This window comes from Brassica rapa, chromosome A07 (genome assembly GCF_000309985.2).
Source record: "Brassica rapa cultivar Chiifu-401-42 chromosome A07, CAAS_Brap_v3.01, whole genome shotgun sequence".
NCBI lineage: Eukaryota > Viridiplantae > Streptophyta > Magnoliopsida > Brassicales > Brassicaceae > Brassica > Brassica rapa.
The window spans coordinates 20,347,951-20,364,672 of NC_024801.2; the positions used below are offsets into that span (position 1 = coordinate 20,347,951).

Below are 16,722 nucleotides of genomic sequence, written 5' to 3' on the forward strand. Positions count from 1 at the left end.
TTATATATATGTAACTAGGGCTGGGCAAATAAACCGAACCCGAAAATCCGATCCGATAAAAATGAATCCGAACCGATCCGAACCCGACGTAAATACCGAATGGGTCTTGTTTTGTGGTATTTTGGGTTATGAGTATTATCCGAACCGAACCCGAATCTAAATGGATATCCGATAGAACCCAAAACATTCAAAACCTCGAAAAGATCTTGTACCAAACATGATCTCAATTCCTAATATGTATCCAAAATACATTAAGAAATATTGAACATCTAAAATACTTATCTATTACATGAAGGTTGGTGGTTCTATTACATGAAGGTTGATGGTTAAAGATGGCCGTTGAATCTTGAAGTATTTAGATTTAAATTTTGTTTTCGTTAAACAATATTTCTCATTTCATGAGAATTTGGTTTTCGTTTTATGCTTTCATTTATTTGGTTTTCTTTTTATCAGTAAATATGTTTACTTTTCGTTTGATTTTAAATGATCACGGTTGATGTTCCTTATTTTTGAATCGATTTTACTTAAGTTTTGGTTACAAAATAGGTACAAATCAGGTATTCTAAAACTGGAGAACCGATTTTACTCATGTTTTGGTTATAAAATAGGTAAAAATCAGGTACTTTTAAACCGAAAAACCGATTGGGATCCGAACCCGAAAGTATATTGGGTTGTACCGGTTCTTTGAAGATTCACTAACCCCGACCCGAACCCGATAGAACCCGAACCGGTCCCGAACCGAACTTTCATATAATCCGAATGGGGCTGATTTTGATGAACCCGAAAAACCGAAACCCGATTGGATAAAACCGAAACCCGATTGGGACCCCGAATGCCCAGGCCTATATGTAACCGTGTCGCTGTTTTATACCTTTTGAAAAAAAAAATTGTAGACCAAATAAAATCAGACTTTCTTTAAAAATTTATAGATAGTTTATAAATCGAAATTTAGTATAATTTTCCTTTTGAATACGTTAAAATAAGAGTATTGTATATATAAATAGCTAGACCATTAAGCATAGGGTCTAAATCAGATATTTTAGATTATTTATTAAAAATAACAATGAGCATAGCTTATGTAAATAATGATGATATTTGTCGATATCTTTTTTTTGTCGGCATATTTGTCGATATCTCATGAATTATAATTAACACATTTAAAATTAAATAAATATCAATGATGAAATTCGCAATTAAGATCTCATGAATTATAATTATTTTATGCGTGTGAAACACGTTCTATAATTAAAGTAATTATCATATTTGCTTACGAATCCGATTTTTACGGAAGTAGTTACGCTTCTGAATCCGAGTCGGCGTTGGAATATACGCTTGGCTTTGGTTATAAAACATTTACAAGTTTGATGTGCCGGGTGTTATAGTAGTAAGTTATGGAGACAAGGAAGAGGATCAAAAGCTGGATTGTCCAAATCGTTCTTAGGTCTGATCCGTGGGTTCTTCATTGGGCGCGAAGATTCCAACTTACTTAATCAAATCTTTGACTACATAGTCTCCAACTTTTGTTTCAAGGATCTTAGTATGGTACCTCCAGCATGTCCGGTCCTCGTCTTTCACTTACAAATTAGAGAGTTTGGTCAAGATCATCATGTCCTTGAGATTGACATGACAGAATTAGCACACACTCTTTTAAGCACATTGGGAACCAGACATTCTATCATGGCCGATGAAGATGCAATAAACAGATGTGTACCACTTGCTCCACCAGTGACGGAGATCCTGGATTGTTACCGAAGTTTGGAATCTTGTAGTCTTTGTGAGAAAGAGTATCCAAAAGAAGGGGAGATTGTTCGTAAAACAAGATGCAATCACATCTTTCACGGGACTTGTATCTCTCGTTACTTGCTGCGCATTCCTCATTGTCCTTTTTGCACCACTCACTTGCCACCTGTCGACATCCGAACTCTCCTATTCTCCTAAGATTTTGGTGGTTTTTTATATTTGTTGCAGTTTTAATTGTATGGTATTTAGGTCATTAGTATCTAAGTCCATATGTTGAAAACATCAAACATTGGCTTCCATTAACATATCTTGTATCTTATGCATTACTTCCTGAGTCAGATTCTCTGATCCAGATACATTGTCAATGGTTGATCATTGTTTTTTGCTTGTTTGTTTCATTGGCTTTTACAACTTGCACCTTGAAGACAACTTGCACCTTGAGTTTCTCAAAAACAAAAAAAAACTTGCACCTTGAAGAAAGCTTGCACTAATGTGGAATAGTGTACGATGAGGAAATTCAACTAAATTATAGTGTACGATGGTTTTACTGGCTTTCACAACTTACGCCTTGAAAAAGCTACACTAAGTAGGGCTGTGTACAATGGGCTTATTCTGAAAATATTTACTTTTAACAACAGTTATAGTGTTGGTCTCTTGTATTTCACGAATGGGGAAAGTCGAGAAACTGAATCGTAAGGCACACATTACTGCTCCTTATCCATCACCACCGTTTTGTTTTTAAATCTATGTGTCGTTTGATTAATGCCTTTTCAAACAAAAAAGTTGTAACGCAGTCTTAGAGCAACCGCATTCAATGGCTCTATCAGGTTTTGGTATTATTAAATTATGCGTTGCCACAAAATAAGAATTTATATAGGAAATAAATTGGTATACTCTGGTTTTGGAGTTGTGAAAGGGAATAACAAAGGGTGGATATAATTTGTTTTTGTTTCAAACTAATCACTAGTTAACAGCCAAGGAGTCACAGGTATTGAAAATTTGGACATAGTCAAAAACTATTGAATCTGTTTGTTGTTGTAACTTCACAATTCTTATATTCATGTCTTCTCTGACATGGCATGTGTGGTTTCTTTAGTTAGGACAGGAAGTTGGTGATATCACACAAGGTAAACTCAACGGTTAACACATGACGCTCGTATACTCTTTGATTACGTTGAATATCCATTCTTTTATACTTCTTTCAAGTATTAATATCTATTCTTCTGTTGAAAAAAAAATACCATGCGGCATGCTAAAAATCGCATCGGTTCTTATCTCTACCGGTTAACCACTCATGGTCAACGAATCTTATTTCGCTTACGCGTTGGGACCCGAGCCATGTGTCACTAGCATATCCGACGTTTGGATCGAATACACCAGTCGTGGTCGACGGAGACTACCACTATACGAACATGTTCGATGTGGTTGTGGACAGTTTCTACTCGGCGTTGGAGAAACTTAACTACGGTGGAGCGAATGTTTACGTCGCTGAGACTGGTTGGCCCACGAGAGGGAATCCACCTTACACGAGCGTGGAGAACGCACGTACGTATAATCAAGGGTTGCTAAAGAAATTCACCATGGGTAGTACTAGGGCTACGCTTAGGAGGCCCAATGTTCCTGTGGTAACGTTTTTCTTTGAGATGTTTGATGAGGTTGAACAGGGTTTCGGCTTAAGTGCTGTTCGTTTCATAAACGCTCTATCCAGCGGCAGCGGCTATAAAATGTACTGTGATAGAGACCAAATTAACAGTGTCAAAAGCCAGAACAACCGCTAATAGACTGCCGGAGACACAAATAATGAAATGCAAGACACAAATAGTGAGACGCTGATGCCGCTGATATTTTCCGCGTCCGTTTTATTCCCCGTTAGTTGCTGCTGCGACTGGGAAATCAGTTAACGGTTCTTCATCTGTGCTGTGTGTTGTTGTCATTAAAGCTTTAATTTTGTGACGCTACCGCTGCGTCCGGCGATGATGAAACGAACAGGACTTTATTCACTCCAAATATGATTCCTGTTTATGATATGTGGAACATAAGTGTCTCTAGTTGGGTATTATGAGCATCTAGCTAAAACAAAAATATACCATTTGTTTTCTTAATCAATGTATAGTCCGGTCTGAATTGTTTGGGTTCATGTTAGATTCTTGATCAAGACCTTCAAAACACCCTTCATGAAATATTATATAAGTCATTTTCCATCTTATATGGAAACAGTAGGTTCTAAAAAATTTGTATATGAAAATTAATTATATATGAGAGAAAAAAATAATTTGAAAAAAAATAATATTGCTCTCAACAGATGAGAACACTTCCATTAGTAAATAACAAAATAGTACCTATGGATATCTATCTCATAAGTTAAAAAAAAAAAAACCCTCAGAGCCCTCTCTTATCATATGTTTGTATATGAATGGTTTAATTTTGTTTAAAAACTAAATTCCAATCAAACATTGTCAAAAAAAAAATTAAATTCTTTACTAAAATAGTTAAGTTCAATGAGAGTGATCTTAGAAAGATTTTAATTTTTTTTATAGAAAGATGATTATTCTGTTCAAGAAAGTTTGATTTATATTAATTTAACGAAGCCTTAAAGAGTGGTATAACAACAACAAGTAACAAAAAGGCCTGAGGCCCATTATGATACGATAATGTGGATGAGAAAAACGGTTAAGAGTCCCCTTGGAAGGAATCTAACCGTAAGAGTTTATAAACAAAAAAGTCGTTTTTGTTTGCGTTACGTCAAAATTTGTATAGAAGCAATAGCTCGGATCGGAGCTCTCTCCGGCAAACACCGTGATCTCCGGTACGTTTACCTTTCTCGCCTTCTCCGCATCCGTCAATCTATTATACTGTTGAAATTTCGCCATCTTGTTCTCAAAATTTTATAGATTAAGATTCTCTATAGAAGAAGTATCTGATCTTCCATTTCGGGAGAGAGATCCATCTTACATTCTCGATTAGGAGTGAGATCCTAAATCATTGTATGGTGTAGAACATTGAACTGTACGATTCGTCTCGATCTTTTATGAAAAAATTTGCGTTGCGAACTTGCCACTGATGAATGATGTGTGTGTGAATTATTGATTTGAAATTGCCAGAATCACTTCTTCAGATCTGGAATTTCGCATTTTCTTTGGATCTAATCGTGTGTTTTGCGTACAAGTTAATGTTGTCTATCATCTTATAGCTTATGCATGACTTCCTGACTCAGATTCTCGGATCCGTGATGATCATTAATTAATGTTAGTGCGTTGTTCGACCTGTATGATTCGTCTCTTATACACTCATATGCAGATCAAAACGCTGCGTTTAGCATTGATGATCTGATTGTTATTGCATTAATTATTGATTCAAATTGCTACTTTGGATCTAATCGTGCTTTTGATTCTTAACGCCATTTGCGAATTAACACTCACTCTATTATTGCGTATAAGTAAAGTGTAGTCATATAGCTTATGCATTACTTGGTGAGTCAGATTCTCGGATCCGGATCTGTGGTCAATGGCCGATCATTGCTCTTTTCTTATGTATTGAACCTTGAAGGAAGGTTGTTCAAAAAAAAAAAAAAACCTTGAAGAAAGCTTACACTAAGTAGCATTATGTATGATGAGCTTATTCACATGGTTTTTTTTTGTGCCGAATAGGTTTCGATTTGAACACGAATGGGGAAAATCAAGAAATTGAATCGTGGGGCTCACGTTACTGCTCCTTATCCATCACCACCGTCTTGTTGCAAGAAACAATGGTCAGGCTCAACTTGCCCAGTATGTTTGGAGTCTCCACACAACGCTGTTCTTCTCCTCTGTTCGTCTTATCACCAAGGATGCCGTCCTTACATGTGCGCAACAAGCAGCCGCTTCGCCAACTGTCTTGACCAGTACAGGAAGTCCTACGGAAACTCGGAACAGGCTCAGCTTTTGTGTCCGCTATGCAGAGGTCAAGTGAAAGGTTGGACTGTTGTGGAAGACGCAAGGATGCATTTCAACTCCAAGAGAAGGACTTGTATGCAGGAAACATGCTCCTTTGTAGGAAACTTCAAGAAGCTCAAGAAACACATGAAGGAGAAACACCCGCATGCTTGCCCTTGGGCCGTTGATCCAGCTCTAGAGACCAAATGGAATAGGCTGGAGAGGGAGAGAGACAGAAGAGACGTGATAAGCACGATTATGTCGTCGACTCCAGGCGCTGTTGTGATGGGAGATTATGTCATAGAGCCGCGTCATCGGGGAGCTGCTAATGATGAAGAAGATTACAGTTCAGATGATTCTCTGAGCGACGGTGTACCGGAGTTAGATTCATGGCGAGGACAAAACCATCATATTAGGTTTATCGATATGGATGCAAGCGACTTAGCATCATCTTCCAGATCCCATGATGCTTCTCCACGCAGTTTACTCTTGCCACGGAACCAGAGAGGCGACAATAGAGGTCGGTAACTTTATTTTAACCGAAGCAGTATAAAAGGCTAACACGACCAGTCAAGTCAATTAGCCACATAGAGGGAATTGAAAAAAATACTCCCAGTATTGTCCCTTTAATTTTTATTTATTTTCGTGTAAATTATGTATTACCTGTAATTGTATTATTGTTTCTGCATTGTTGTACACTAGTGAGGCATAATCTCTTATGCCTTTTTCCTTTTCTTTTTAAAAAGTTTTATGTATTGATTTGATTTTCATCTAGCTTAAGTTATGGAAGAAAAGATGTTGTGGAAAAAAAGGGAGGTATCACTCCTCACTGTCAACTTTGGACAATATCTGTTTCTTGATTCTTGTTTTGTCTTCATAAGTCTCTTCTACTTCGTACGCAGCCGCGTGATAAGTAACCCTCCGACCACAAGTTTAAGCTTTAATCTTCGTGCAGAAAACAAGATGCAATTTGGTAGTTTCAACTTTCAACTTAACAAGTTGTATAAAGAGAAGATGAATTGAAAGTTTGAAACGAGAGTGTAGTACCCGAAGATCTCAACCGTAAGCGTTGCTCGTTACCACTAATATATAGGTCTACTGGGCATATAGTAACAAATACCATCTTGACTGTATTAGGCCTAGATTATAAATTTGTATTTCCCCCAATAAAGAACATTTTTTTAACACTGGATAGTACACATTACATCATCAACTACTCGCAACATATACGATATTGATGAACAATTCTACGGATAATGATTCTAAGGTGAAGCTCTTGGTTCTGCATATACGACATACTCGATGGTCAAGCTCTCTTCGAAGCAGACGACCACAACGAACGGTTCTACCTACAATATTCTAGAATCCTCAAAAGATTGTATCCTATGATATGCAAAAAACTACATATTATAGAATTCGAACCTCATCAATACTATTAAAAGGGAAGGAGTCTAAAAAAATCTACCTATAAAAGTTGTTTGGACCCTTTCATTTAATTCATTATTTTTTGGTCTTACTTTAAATTTATACTAACAATATGTTACCATATATTTCTCTAACAATAATTTAGTCAATTCTTTTATTTATTTAAATTTCACTCCTAAATCCTAATCATTAGTATTACTATATTTATCATTTTGATTTTTAATCGTAAAAGCATTGAAACTAATGTTTTATATTATCACTTTTATCATATAATATATGATTTAAAGCAAGATAAATTACAAGACATATATGTGTACATTCTAACTTCATCTTTCGTTTATAATAAAATAATCATATCATATATAAACTTTCCCACTAAAATCTCATATCATATACTAAACTTTCAACCGTTTATAGTTTGATAATATTTTCATATTTAAAAATGATTTTTCTGAATATTCATGTTACCTTCACAAAAATGAAAAAAATTATTGGTTCTATTAAATCTAACCTGACTTCACGATATCAGTATTGATTATTCAAGATTTTGAAAATTATTTATTTAGATATTATATTTTTATATACTTTTCACTTAAAACAAATCAATACTATTAAAAAGGAAAGAGTTTTAAAAAATCTAATATAAAAAAGTTGTTGAAGTTATGTATAACTATTTATTATTTTTCTGATAATACATTAATCATTCTAAACATACAATATTTTAAATATTTTTAACAGATCTTAATATTATTTCTTATGATACCTTTACTCATAAAAATATTTCATCAACCATGTTTTTGTACAATAACGTTAAAAATTTATATCAAAAGGTTGTTGGATCTGATATGGACGTAATGGTCCACATCTGTTCGGGTATTTAAGATTCTAAAAGAATTTGAAATATATAAAAATTTTGAAAAATATCCGACACACGAAAAGTATTTGAAACTCCAAACAAATACCAAAAAATTCAAATACCTAAAATTTTAAAATCTTATTCAAAATATGACACGATGAACTGAAAAATACCCAAAATTTTATCCAAACACCTTTTTTTTTTTAATTTGAAAAATTTACCTGAAATCAAAACTCTAATCGTAAACCAAAAACTTAAAAACAATATCCATAATACCGGAAACATATTCGGAATATCCAAATATACCTAATAAACACATATTTATGATCGGATCTAGGGTAGGACCCGGACTCAAACAAAGACATGCGGGTCAAAAAAAAACCAATATGTTATTTTCTCTAGACCTGAACTAAACCTATAATTTTGGGTCGATTCGGTTTGTTTTTTTGATCCGGATATAATTCTCATGTCGAAAAGAAACTTACGTAAAAATGTACATATAAAATCTCAAATAAACTAATTTGTAGATTATATAGCTGTTAAAAATTATGTTTTTCGATATAATAAAACTTTGTATTATAATATAATCTAACAACCCCGCGCTTGGAACTTTGTATTATAATATAATCCAACAACCCCGCACTTTCCAAGCGCGGATCAAAATCTAGTAGTGAATTTAAAAACCTTTAAACTTTAGCCATTAAACATTGACACTTCCACAACAAATAACACTTATGTAACCAAATCAAACCTTAATCATTGCATATTGCCTATCGCCTAATGACTAATATTCATTTTTATTTGTCCCAACAAATAACACTTATGAAACCAAATCAAACTCTAATCTTTAATCATTGCATATTGCCTAATGACGAATTTTTCAATTTGTTTGATTTGCTATAGTTTAAGATATGCAGTGCATATACCATACAAAATAAAGAGTAGAAAATGTGTTATTTAAAATGCTGACAAGAATCTCACAATTATCCATTATAAGGAAGAAAAAAACTACAATAATTTGACTAACAACAATATTCCAAATATATGAGATTATAATAAAAACTGCATCTTTATGATTGAATGAATAAGCAAAAAAAAAATGATTGTAATCTCTTGGACCACAGCTTTATGATATGCTTTAAAACCATCACGGGTTAGTTCTAATTCTTTTCCAAAAAACTAAAATACTTTAACTTGATAGTGCTTTAGTTGATTATTTAAATAATAATAATAATTAGTGTGGCATATTTCCACTTCATAGTCTTCAGTCTTCACAATAACAAGAATTTAAATTAGAAACAAAAAGGGCAATAAAACCAAAAAAAAAAAAAAACAGATAGAAAAGGGGATATCCAGGGGAGGCAATATGCGTAAATATGACCCTTGCCATTGCGAAATGTGAATGTTATATCGCTTCTGCTCTGATTTTCATGCAGACATTTTATTATTTTGTAAAATATTTTAATAGTATTGTTTATTGTTTTCTTGATGCATCTAGCAAGGGTTTAACTTTTCTGAACATGCCAAAGCTTTGGATGTAATATGTATTTATGTATATAACCATGTGCGTTTAGGGCGGTAAATTCACCCGAAAACTTTGGGCTTACAACCATGCTTTAATGCGACTGCAGTCTGTACCATTGCAAATTAACTACTAACCAATTTTATAAGTATTAACATCTAAAGAACAATACAAAAATAAACTTGCTTGTATTACTATTAGACCATCACTCATTTAATTTGTCTCTAGCATTTTCACTGCTTATGGTGAATATACCAACTACATTCACTACAATGTATGTGGCACATTGTTTCAATCGCCAAAAAACTAAAAAACGTCATCCGAAGTTTCAGAAAAGATAATTATTCAGGGCTGGAGATGCGTGTGAAAGAGGTTCATGAGTTGTTACTGTCCTCTCAAGCTCAAACGCTAGCTGATCCCTCTATCCCAAACGCTGAGACAGAGTTGGAAGCACAGAGAAAGTGGCTGATTCTTTTAAGAGCTGAGGAGTCTTTCCTGTTACAAAGATCTAGAGTGCAGTGTTTATCATTGGGAGATGCCAATACTTACTTCCATAGAATGATCAATATGAGGCGTGCGCAGAACCATAACATGTATTATAGTTTTTTGTTTGTGATAAAATAGTGAAAGTCTTAAATCTTCCGCACATATATTTTAAGCCATTTGGAACTAATTATTCATTTGTAACCATATGTAACACATAAACGACACTTCCAGATAAATATATTTTTGTTTCTTTCGTATGTTTTCTATAAATTTCAAGATAATAACATATATCTTTTTTTGTCGAAGTAAATTCTTCTATAACACCATACATAGTATTATATAGTTTTTTTTAAATGTATGTATAAAACACATGTTAATATAAGTTTTCAGGTAAAAATTTCGTCAAAGATTTTACCCCAAAAAAAATGTCGTCAAAGATGAACATAAAACTAAATATAACAATATAAAGGGAAAGTGAATTAATGTAAAGGCAGTGAAGTGGCTCAAAGAGTCGCGAAAGGAAAGGGTCAATGTCTCCCTAACCGCATCAAGCTCCCCCAGTTGCCTTTCTTTTCTTTTTTTTTTAATATACGCCATCTTTTCTTATTCTGTACAGTAAAATTAATTTCAGAAATAATCATAAGTGATAAAACTTAAATATAAATTACTGCCAGTGGAATCGTGAAACGTTGATCTGAGATTACATGTGCCAAATCTCCATATCATATTAGTGGTTGTTATTACTCCAGAATAAATGGGGACACGCTTGTATTTTGGAGCTATGCTATGTTGCCGACGTCATTAAAAATAAATAAAATAAAAGCTATGCTCTGTTGTGTTATGGTGCATAAAATCAATATATTGTGATATTTTGCGTTATCTGGTTATATGAAATTGTCTTACGATTCGTGGTTCATCATAGTTTAAGATTATGTTGCTATCTCCGAGTACTTGATACTAAGCTAATTACAATGACAGATTACATTATACTGGTTTAAATTATGTTCTTTCGTTGCATTTGCGGCTACGTTTCATTTACGTTTAAACAGTTAAATAGATTTTTTGGTTATATAGTTGTTACTTTAATAGAATTTCTTTATTCTAATAATATCTCTTTTTCTAAAAAAATTCTAATAATATCACAATAGCTTCTCTATTTTTGGGGAATTCAACCAAAAAAAACAAAGTTTGTGTTTTGTGCATGCGTTTACAAGATATGCAATTTATTTTGTAGCATATATTACTTTCAACATGTAAATATTTACGTAAAATTTTGCTTTGAAAATAATCATACAGACTAAGATGGTAGCTCTATCAATTAACGAAAAATGTCTTTTCGTGTATTGGTAACTTCTTTAGCAAAAACAAATGTTATTGGTAATTAATTTAAGTTTTAAATATCTGCTTTATAAGTTTCAATTTAATACGTGCGTGAATTATTGTTTAAGAAAATATTTTTGCAACAACAACTAAACTATTGATTGATAGACTTTGCGTGTTCTCTTTAAAACTAAATCCAAATGTTAACAGAACTTATGATTGATAGTACATTTGCATATTCTAATTCACAACAATACAAATATATAGCACCGGTATGGTACTTTTGTATATGAATTCTTCTAATGTTTTGTAATGGTTTCTTCTTTATATTTTACAGAGATCTACCAGAAATTAATATTTATATACATGAGATGTAGACTCATTACCAGCGCAAATTTATATCACATAATATAGTTTACCGTTTAACCCCAAAAAGAGAGTAGAATTTACCGGTTAACTTTTTAGTTTCAAAATTGTTCATTTAGTTGTGTTACAAAAAAAAAAATTTGTTCATTAATTAGTTGATTTATAAAAATAATACAAGTAAGTTTTGAGATAAAACTCAGTAACTTATATATACGTTTATAGTTTGAACTATCGAAAAGATTTTAGTAGGAATGAAGGTCTTACAAAAAAAATATATTAGTTTATCCTTTCTAGAATAAACATATTATATATAAAAGAAATTTAAATATAGTGATCATTTTATAAATTTTATAAATTGGCATTTAACTAGTTGTTATAATATAGAATAGTTCTTACAGATTAAAATGCATGTTTTACAATTTCGTTCTGTAGTTGGTCCATTTTTAGATAAATTCGTTGAAAATAAAAATTTAGTGCTCGTTTAACCAAAGAGAAAATCAAAATATAAATGATTCTAGGTGCTATAAAAAGCCTAAAAACAATCTATAAGTTATATACTGTAACAACCTACTATAACGATGTTGATAAGAAATCAATGAAAAAAAAAAAGATCAGTGATAGGGTAATAGATTTAAGAACATGACTAACCTGGGATTCTTAGGATGGTATTTTTACAGGAAGTTAAGAACTCTACTCTAAGAACTCCATGGTCTAAAGAGCAACTAAAAGAAATGATCGATTGAAATGTTATAATTCCCATCCATCCATTTTAAAAACTTATCTATGCACTTTTTAGGCTGTGCAAAGTTGATTATTGGCACTGAAGCTTTAAGCAAAATTGACTCTTGAATTTATGTCATCACGTCGAATGTAAAAGATAACAATAGATGGGTCCATACGTTCTTACATAATATCATTTATAACTATAACGTAATTATCGAAAATCCAAAATTTGACAAAAATAGTATATATGACCCGTCGCTTATTATGGTTGCCCCGTTCGTGTGTTTGCTTGGCCGTTGGTGATCCCATGCGCCATTTAGCCTCCAACGTCTTCTCTATAATCTATTTGTTTAAGCCATAATCTCTGTTTAGTTTATACTTAATTGCGCTTTATCTTCTTAATCGTCATGTAATCCATAAAAATCTTTGAGATATTTCTTCTATAATAAACAAGCCAGCAATATGCTCATAGATATATGTTTATAGCTACCCACCGGATTCTCATTCTTCATTTTCTTATAATTACACTAACGTTTGACGTTGATTTAAAGAAACTGAAGTCAAGCTAAAGAAAATCTGTTTGTGAATATGCTGATTAATACCCCCATTCTCTAATGTTTATAGTTACACGTGATGTAATTTAATCTTAAGTAATACGTCCATATTTTGCAATCATCAACGTACAAAATCTTGACCCAAGATATTAGCAAGCTTAGGTATTACATTTTGTCTTTAATATGGTTGCATCATATCAATCAAGTTCTTCGTCATATACGTACATTTATATGGAATATGACAAGCGATGTAATATTGTTCTTCCTATATACAACTTGTGCATATTGCAAATAAACTATTTTGCTGGGGTGACACATTAAGAAAAAAAATAACAGTTTAGTAGTTAGATTGTTAAGTCAAATGTCTCCAAATGTTTTGTTGTTGTTGTTGTATATGCCTTGCTGACCTTGTATAAATAAACCATCCGGTATGTATATAAAATTTCAGATAAATATAATTATCTCCAGTTTGAATATTCTTATTATCTATACAGATATAAAAATAGTTTTTTTTAATAAGTATATAAAATAGGTTATTGGTTAGATAGATCGTTAGTAAGTTAAGTAGATCACTGTTCCGCAAGAAAGTAGCATGCATGTGACTGACAAAGGAAAACAAAGTTAGGATTGCTATAGGATGAGAGTATGAGACCATTTTTTGCAGCCTCAAAGGGAAGGTTTATCTTGCCCGTTAGTACTCGACTATTGTTTGTATTCTATTTATATCTATTGAAATAGTTTATATAAATATATATTATTTTTTTATAAATTCATTCTTTATATATATAGGTGCTTTTTGTTATCATATGAACTACTTCTCAGAAGTTTCATTTATATTCCCAAACTAGGGTTCCTTTGACTTCTCAAAATTCAAAATTGGATTACATTAACACTAGAAAAGTATATAAAATTTATCGTTTATTTATGCATGAACCTACTCATTTTTTGTTAGCAACAATCTACTTTTTTTTGAACTTGTATTATTTATTATTATTATTATTATTATTATTATTATTATTATTATTATTACCTTAAAAAGGAGTTTGAATTCTAGGCTCTAATCTCTCTGTGATCCAGAATCAGTTTTTGTTAATACTAACTAGATTTTTTAACCGCGCTACGCGCGGATAAGATATTATATGTATTTCTCAATTCTAAAAAATAATGTATTATATTGTATTATATTATTTAAAGAATATAAAATAAGACCACATAATATAAATATATTTTTTATATTTTCTTTGTGAAAATCATTATGTTGTTTGATTGTTGTACTTAATTCACATATTTGCATAGATATTTGTGATAGATGAATAACTATATTTTTATTATCAGTAAATAATATATATTTATTATATAATATAAGAAAAATGGAATTATTTACTTTTTAACAAACTTGTCTCATGTTGGGGACTCGGTTATAGACATATCATATTCGAATGAAACATTTTTACACTTATCAATCTTCTTAACAATCAAGAAACAAATCTGAATATCAAAACAATATCTCATACGATCTCTTTGTGGAATAACTGCTCTGAAGAAATTGAATTTATGCATCAAAAAGGACTGGAAATGGATGTGCATATGTGTTATCTAAGTCAGCTTTACAAAAAACTATTTATAGTTCATATATCATTTATGTCCATCCTATTTTTTTGTCCATCATTTCTTAAACATCTTGAAATAAGTAATGCTAATTAATAATAAACTTTTTACTCACAAAATAAAAATCAAATTTGTCTAATTATCGCTTAATTTGTCTAACTGATATATGTATTTCTCAATTCTAAAAAATAATGTATAATATTGTATTACATTATTTAAAGAATATAAAATATGACTTCATAACATAAATATATTTTTTAAATTTTCTTTGTGGAAATCATTATGTTGTTTGATTGTTGTACGTGATTCACATATTTGCATAGATATTTGTGATAGATGAATAACTATATTTTTATTATCAGTAAATAATATATATTGATTATATAATATAAGAAAAATAAAATTATTTACTTTTTAAATAAACTTGTCTCATGTTGGAGACTCAGTTATAGACATATCATATTCGAAAGAGACATTTTTACAGTTATCAATCTTCTTAACATTGAAAAAACAAATCTACATATCAAAACAATATCTCATACGATCTATTTGTGGAATAACTACTCTGAAGAAATTGAATTTAAGCATCAAAAAGAACTGGAAATGGATGTGCAGATATGTTATCTAAGTCTGCTTCACAAAGTACTATTCATAGTTCATATATCATTAATGTCCATCTTATTTTTTTGTCCACCATTTCTTAAACATCTTGAAATAACTAATGCTAATTAATAATAAATTTTTGCTGGAAAAAAATCAAATTTGTCTAATTATCGCTTAAATATTTTATTAATATGGTCTAAGAAGCTTTTAAGTGATTTCATAGTTTAATTTATTAGTTTTTTTTGTTAATTTTTAGAGGTTTTTGTATTTAAGATTTTTTTCCATATTAAGCTTCTATTTCTTTCACAGAATTGATATATATATATATATGTATATATATATCATAAAAATTACCATCAAATCAGTTTTACTTATTTATTATTTTGTTTTAACGAAAATACACTTTTTAAATAATTTAATTTAAAATAAAATTATATATTAATTTGCTGTATTTTAACAATTTCATTGATTTAATTAATTAGATTTGGTGGATAACTTAAAAAGTTTTCATATGAATCGGGGAAAGCAAACTTATGTTGTTATATTATATTTATTTTGTGTATATAGAATCTATATACAATGCTAGTGTAATAAAGAAAGAACATTATTTTTTTGTAACTTCAAAAAGATACATTATTACAATTTGAAATGAATCAAAATTGAATAAAATGGTAATTAAATATTTGTAAATCTAATTGTTTAGTTGGATTCTCATGAAAAAAAAATCGATAGGTTAAACAAATGTTTCAAAATTTGTTGTGGTATTGTTTTGTCTATAAATTATAAAATTTATTGAATTAATATATTTAATTATTGCATCCTTAAATAATATTTTATTAAGACATTAGAAAAATATGTTTTGAGTTGTTTTGTCAAATTGTACAAAAATCTATGCTTTTTCATATTTGTAACTTCAAAAAGATACATTATGACAATTTGAAATTAATCAAAATTGAATAAAATGGTAATTAAATATTTGTAAATCTAATTTTTTTTTATCTTGTTTAGTTGGATTCTCATGAAAAAAAATCGATAGGTTAAACAAATGTTTCAAAATTTGTTGTGTTATTGTTTTGTCTATAAATTACAAAATTTATTGAATTAATATATTTAATTATTACACCCTTAAATAATATTTTATTAAGACATTAGAGAAATATGTTTTGAGTTGTTTTGTCAAAATTTTACAAAAATCTATGCTTTTTCATATTTGTCACGAAAATTTATATGTTAAACTTACTTTTACAAAATTCTTAACTTTGTCACGAAAACAAAAATCTATGCTTTTTCATATTTGTCAACGTTCTCACACTTTCTAAGAATATATTAACTTAGCCACTTACTTTTTTTTTTTTACAAAACAAAGTATCGGAGTCTTGAAAGTTGAATTCATATTATTGTAAATGTACATAAAAGTTTGTGATTATATACTTAGTGGTTCTTTATATGTGTCCAAGAAAGTGTCAATGGCTTAGTGGTAACTGTCCTATATATATATCATACCAACCCGGGTTCGATTCTCACCTTCGCATTGTTTTTTTTATTTTTTACGAAAAATAAATGAGATGACATGGCAATTTCGGGTTCTCTGATTGGTTGATTTTTCTA

At 30.8% G+C, this 16,722-nt stretch overlaps 2 protein-coding genes across 2 annotated transcripts; both read left to right on the plus strand.

Annotated features, from left to right (window-relative positions):
• Positions 1–1,354: 1,354 nt before the first annotated feature.
• On the plus strand, positions 1,355–4,220 carry LOC103831428 (E3 ubiquitin-protein ligase MBR2; the record flags this gene model as incomplete). The annotated part of the gene is given in 2 exon segments (XM_033276028.1): positions 1,355–1,394; positions 1,397–4,220. Coding segments are annotated over 2 exon segments (582 nt in total), but the record flags the coding sequence as incomplete, so codon positions are not given.
• Positions 4,221–4,424: 204 nt separating this feature from the next.
• Positions 4,425–6,419, plus strand: LOC103830550. The gene is made up of 2 exons (XM_009106355.3): positions 4,425–4,546; positions 5,388–6,419. Exon 2 carries the CDS (start codon positions 5,406–5,408, stop codon positions 6,177–6,179), a length of 774 nt encoding a protein of 257 aa, XP_009104603.1. The 5' UTR covers positions 4,425–4,546; positions 5,388–5,405; the 3' UTR covers positions 6,180–6,419.
• Positions 6,420–16,722: the final 10,303 nt, after the last annotated feature.